Source organism: Echinops telfairi, unplaced genomic scaffold, assembly GCF_000313985.2.
Source record: "Echinops telfairi isolate 266 unplaced genomic scaffold, ASM31398v2 ScPeMD7_60;HRSCAF=208, whole genome shotgun sequence".
In the NCBI taxonomy this organism is placed as follows: Eukaryota; Metazoa; Chordata; class Mammalia; order Afrosoricida; family Tenrecidae; genus Echinops; species Echinops telfairi.
The window spans coordinates 1,785,491-1,790,078 of NW_022103958.1; the positions used below are offsets into that span (position 1 = coordinate 1,785,491).

Consider the following 4,588-nt stretch of genomic DNA (forward strand, 5'->3'; position numbering starts at 1 on the left):
GCTGGCTTCCACATAAAATGTTCACAAATAAAGGATTGTTAAAACTCAAGTTCAGCTACAGGACTATCAACCATCTATGGCACACCATTCTTATTTTACTCAAGGTCTTCTCACACAGGTGTGCTCCTCCCTTATCTCAGTCCCAGGGGCAAAACTTTCACTTGATTCATTGCTCTTTAGCTCTCCATTCCTAAGTGCTATAAAAAGATAAAGTTGATTTTATTTATTTTAAAGCCGCCTGAGCTCCTTGATTTCACTCCCAATGCATAAAGCTTTTATTTTTATTTTTTTTGTTTTATAGTGTCCACTGCATAAAGCTTTCAGTACTTTATATTTTGTATGACATATCAATTATGTTTTTCTCCTGAAAAATACCTTTTGACACCAAACTATTTTCATGGCCTTTTTCATTTCATTATTTCTCAGAGTATAAATTAAGGGATTGAGCATGGGAACAAAAACAGTATAAAACAGAGAAAATATTTTATCCTCAGGGTAAGTAGTAGGAGGTCTAAGGTAGGCAAAGATTGAAGGCCCAAAAAATAAGACCACCACAGTGATGTGAGAGCCACACGTAGACAGGGCTTTGCGTCTTCCTTCAGCTGAGTGATTTCTTAAGGTGAATAATATAATGACATAAGACCCAAATAAGAGAACAAAGGTTACTAAGGCAACCATCCCTGAATTAGCAACTATAAGGAAACCAATGATATAGGTATTAGTACAGGCAACTTTCAGCAAAGGGAAAATAGCACAATAGTAGTGGTCAATTTCATTGGGGCCACAGAAAGGTAACCAGATTATCATAGAGAATTGGGAAAATGAATGGACAGCCCCACCAGTCCAAGCAGCCAAGACTAAAAGATTGCATCTTGTCCTGTTCATGATTACCATGTAGTGGAGCGGTTTGCAGATAGCAACACACCGGTCAAATGCCATCACTGTAAGGATGAAGACTTCAATCATTCCAAAGAAATGCATGGAAAAAACTTGCAACATGCAGCTATCATAGGAGATGGTTTTCGTGGTTACTAACAGGTCACCAATGAGTTTGGGAGTCACACAGGAGGTATAGCAGATGTCCATGGTTGATAAGTGGCTGAGAAAATAGTACATTGGTTGGTGAATAAGGAAGCTGCATCGAATGGAGACAAGGACCAGAAGGTTTCCCAACAAGAGGACAGCATAACAGAGTAAGAAGAGCCCAAAGCAGAAGATCTGTACGTTGTGGTCATAAGAAAGTCCCGTGAGAATGAATTCTGAGATATTTCTCTGACTCTCCATGTACAAGCAGTCCCTAGGAAAGAGGTGCCTGACTTACAGACAAGTCCTTATTTGCCTTTTAATGGTCTATAAAGTTTCCCCTCTTTTGAAGTCATTGAAACGGACCAACCCCTCACTCAGAATAAATTCTTTATCACAGTAATGTTCAATGGCTGACTGTGAAGCTTTTTAAATCATGGTAAAAGCACTTGGTGTTTTCTTGTATGAGAGGAACGTTGAATAAGAACTGTATGCAGCTGTTGGCACACACCTAAAAACTCCACTTAAAGATGTAAAGACAGTTAAGGATGGAACTTGTAAGCAACCTGGGAAGGCCTGTATGCAATGTATTATATGCAATGCATGAATAATGAGGCATCTGAAAGACAAGAGGACAAACATGTGGAGGTAATCATTAACAGTAGGGTCACAATCACATAAAAACCATCACCAAATCATGTAAGCTAATTCACAAATTATGTTCATTCTTGGAAATCATACTTGTGCTCGCTAAGATTTTCCCTAGTATACTACTACATTTTATGTGCTAACAATACATTTTCTACAGACTAAGCAATTTTTAAATATAAATATTTCTAACATGGACTATGTTCTATATTGTTACTTATAATATTTACATAACAAAAATAACAATGCAGGAAATTATGTCTATGGTAAGTTTTGATTGTGTGTGTTTTCACACACATTGTTTGTCTACCATAAGTTTTGACTTTAAGTATCATTCACAGACACAGAAATTCTTTGTGTGCTTTCCCTTTTATCAGGTTTCCATCCCCTAGTATGATAGGGCCACCTCCAGGAATTGTTTGTTGCATTTAATTTTTAAAAATTCAACTTCTATTAAAAAGCATTTACTAACATACAAGCTACTTGATTTGTCGTATGGATAATGTTAAAAATTAGTGGGGATTCCAGTCGAGTAAAAATATTGTAGTTGGGAAAACAATTTTACTGGGTATGTTACAGAATAAAAAATATTTGGAATAGCTGCAGCAAAATGTCGTTTTTGTCAATCCTTGACTCTGAAAAATAAATGGAACTAATTAAATCAAACAGTTCTCAAAATACATATCTACATCCCCAATCAGATCTCCTAATGAAATGCACAAAAATAAAACTGCAGCATAGATTTTAGGGGGGGCATCAGGACATATTTTAATGTGGAAAATATGTTGGTGACAAAATTGAATTCAGCTAAATTGACCTGATGATACTATTGATTATGTTGACACTTTGAAATCAGTAATATATATGTTTCATGGTACTGTAAGTCTGTTAAAAAGTCAGTTGTTATCTTTTGTAGTATTGTTAAGTAATCCTGTTGGACTCTTAGGATGCAAATTGAGCATGTAAAAATGGATTCTATTATTGAGGGGGATTACAAAGTGTGTGGGAAAAGAGCTATTATAATTCAATTCCATTTTTTCCACAGACTTTTTGAAACCCTCTTATAGAAGTCAGCTCATGCTGTTGCTAAATACTCATCCACATGGTTTCTATTTGTGGTATTAGCACATGACTTTCTATCAATTTACCGGATTCTGATGAACCCAGATGATTTTAAGAGAAGGGCCTTTTGAAAGGTGGATTTTTCTTCAAAGATTGAAGGCTGGCAGGCCACCAACAATCTGAAAATTTCATTCATTTAAAAATATTTCCCGATAGTGAAGGCCTATTTATAACATAAAATCAAATAAAGATTATACAAAAATGTTTTTATTATTGTCAGATTATCATATGGACATCTCAATTTATAGCCTCAAAAATAACTGAGTACCTTAAAAAAAACATGGATAATAAAGGTGACTACCTGCACATCTCTTCTAAATGATCTTCGTTAGCTTTAAATTACTCAGGCAAATGACTGACCTTCACCGACCCCACAATTACTGACCTTATTAACTTGAAAATCTGAAAAAAGTGATCAAATCCTAAACAAATGAGTTAGGCAAATCTAAATCAATTATTTGAAAATGTTTTCTGCATTGCTTACCTTTCATTCATTGGAGCAAAACACTTCTGTCTTGCAAGGCGATTGATGATATAGTTACCCTAGTAACTACCCTGGATTCATAGAGAAGTGTATTGTAGTCATCCCAAAAGAAAGTGGGTTTTAAAATGCTGAATCCACTCCCTGACCCTAGCTGGAACTCAAAAGAAAACTAGAGCATTTTGAAATATCTGCTGAAGCACTGCCATGTATATTTATCTAAGATACATCTCTTTGATGCCTATACCTTAAGGGGATTTTATTTGGAAGGGCCAAACACAAACTGAGGAAGGAACATAAGATCTTATTGGATTTTCACTAAAATATATAAAAATCTGTTTGCTCAAATGCATTGCTTAAATCATCTGCACCAGACAACAATAACCAATGTTATGTACTTCAGCCTCCTGGGAACTTTCCTTTTTTACGATGTTTATTTCAGGCTGCAAATTAGCTTCCCACTTCTGCATGTACCAGACCCTGGACACTGTCTCTAGAGGTGAGGGTTTTTATTCAGACACAAAGAAACTCAGGAAATGCTGGCAGCTCTGGCTCATCTTCCCTCTGAAGGGCAGGAGAGAAACTTGTGCAGCCCTAAGGGAACAATGAGGTTTGCACGGGGGCAGTCTCTCTTTCAGGGGAGGAGGCGCACAAAAACATTAAAGAGAAAGATAGGGAATCCTAATGCACGTAAGGCTGTGCCGTCTGCATATCACATATTGTTAATGAGCCTCCCTTCCATCATGATGCTGTGTTCAGCTTCATGTACTCCAGTTTTTCATGATTTCCCCAGCACACACAGTGAATAAGGGTGAGAACACGGTACAATGCTGACACAGGCCTTTCCAGGGTTCAACGCATGTAGCATCTTCCTGTTCTGTTCGAACGGTCTATGTACACATTCAGCAGGAACAGAATTTAGGGTTCCAGATTTCCATTTTCAATGTTATCTATAATTTCTTAAAATCCATACCTCTGAATATCTTGATACTGTCAAAGAAATACAAGTAACTATTTTTATAATTCTCAGCCATATCTTCTCTCACATCAGCAATGAATCTTTCATTTTACAACCTTTTCTGAAACTGGTTTGGATTTCTGGTAGTTCTATAAGCATAAATTACAAAACTTAAAAATATGTATATATTCAGTAAAATTATTCCGTCATGTGCTATGTTGATTTACTCTAATGTGTTCTACACTCTGTTCGGTCACCTTTCTCCATGCCCCGCTTAAATAAAAATGTTATTTATTTAATATATTCATCACAAGGGTGCAAATGGAAATAATTTTGAAAAGAAGCAAAACAAAAAT

The 4,588-nt window shown here is 36.1% G+C and overlaps 1 protein-coding gene and 1 pseudogene across 1 annotated transcript; both read right to left on the reverse strand.

The window, feature by feature from the left end:
• Positions 1 to 351: 351 nt before the first annotated feature.
• On the reverse strand, positions 352 to 1,284 carry LOC101652213 (olfactory receptor 4P4-like). Its single transcript, XM_004708485.1, has one exon. The coding sequence runs from the start codon at positions 1,282 to 1,284 to the stop codon at positions 352 to 354; it is 933 nt and encodes a 310-aa protein (XP_004708542.1).
• A 3,052-nt stretch (positions 1,285 to 4,336) lies between these two features.
• LOC105979122 overlaps positions 4,337 to 4,588 on the reverse strand; it is an 850-nt pseudogene continuing 598 nt past the window's right edge.

Coding starts and splice junctions, on each gene's coding strand:
- LOC101652213 (XM_004708485.1), bottom strand. CDS start 1,284: ATGGAGAGTCAGAGAAATATCTCAGAATTCATTCTCACGGGACTTTCT.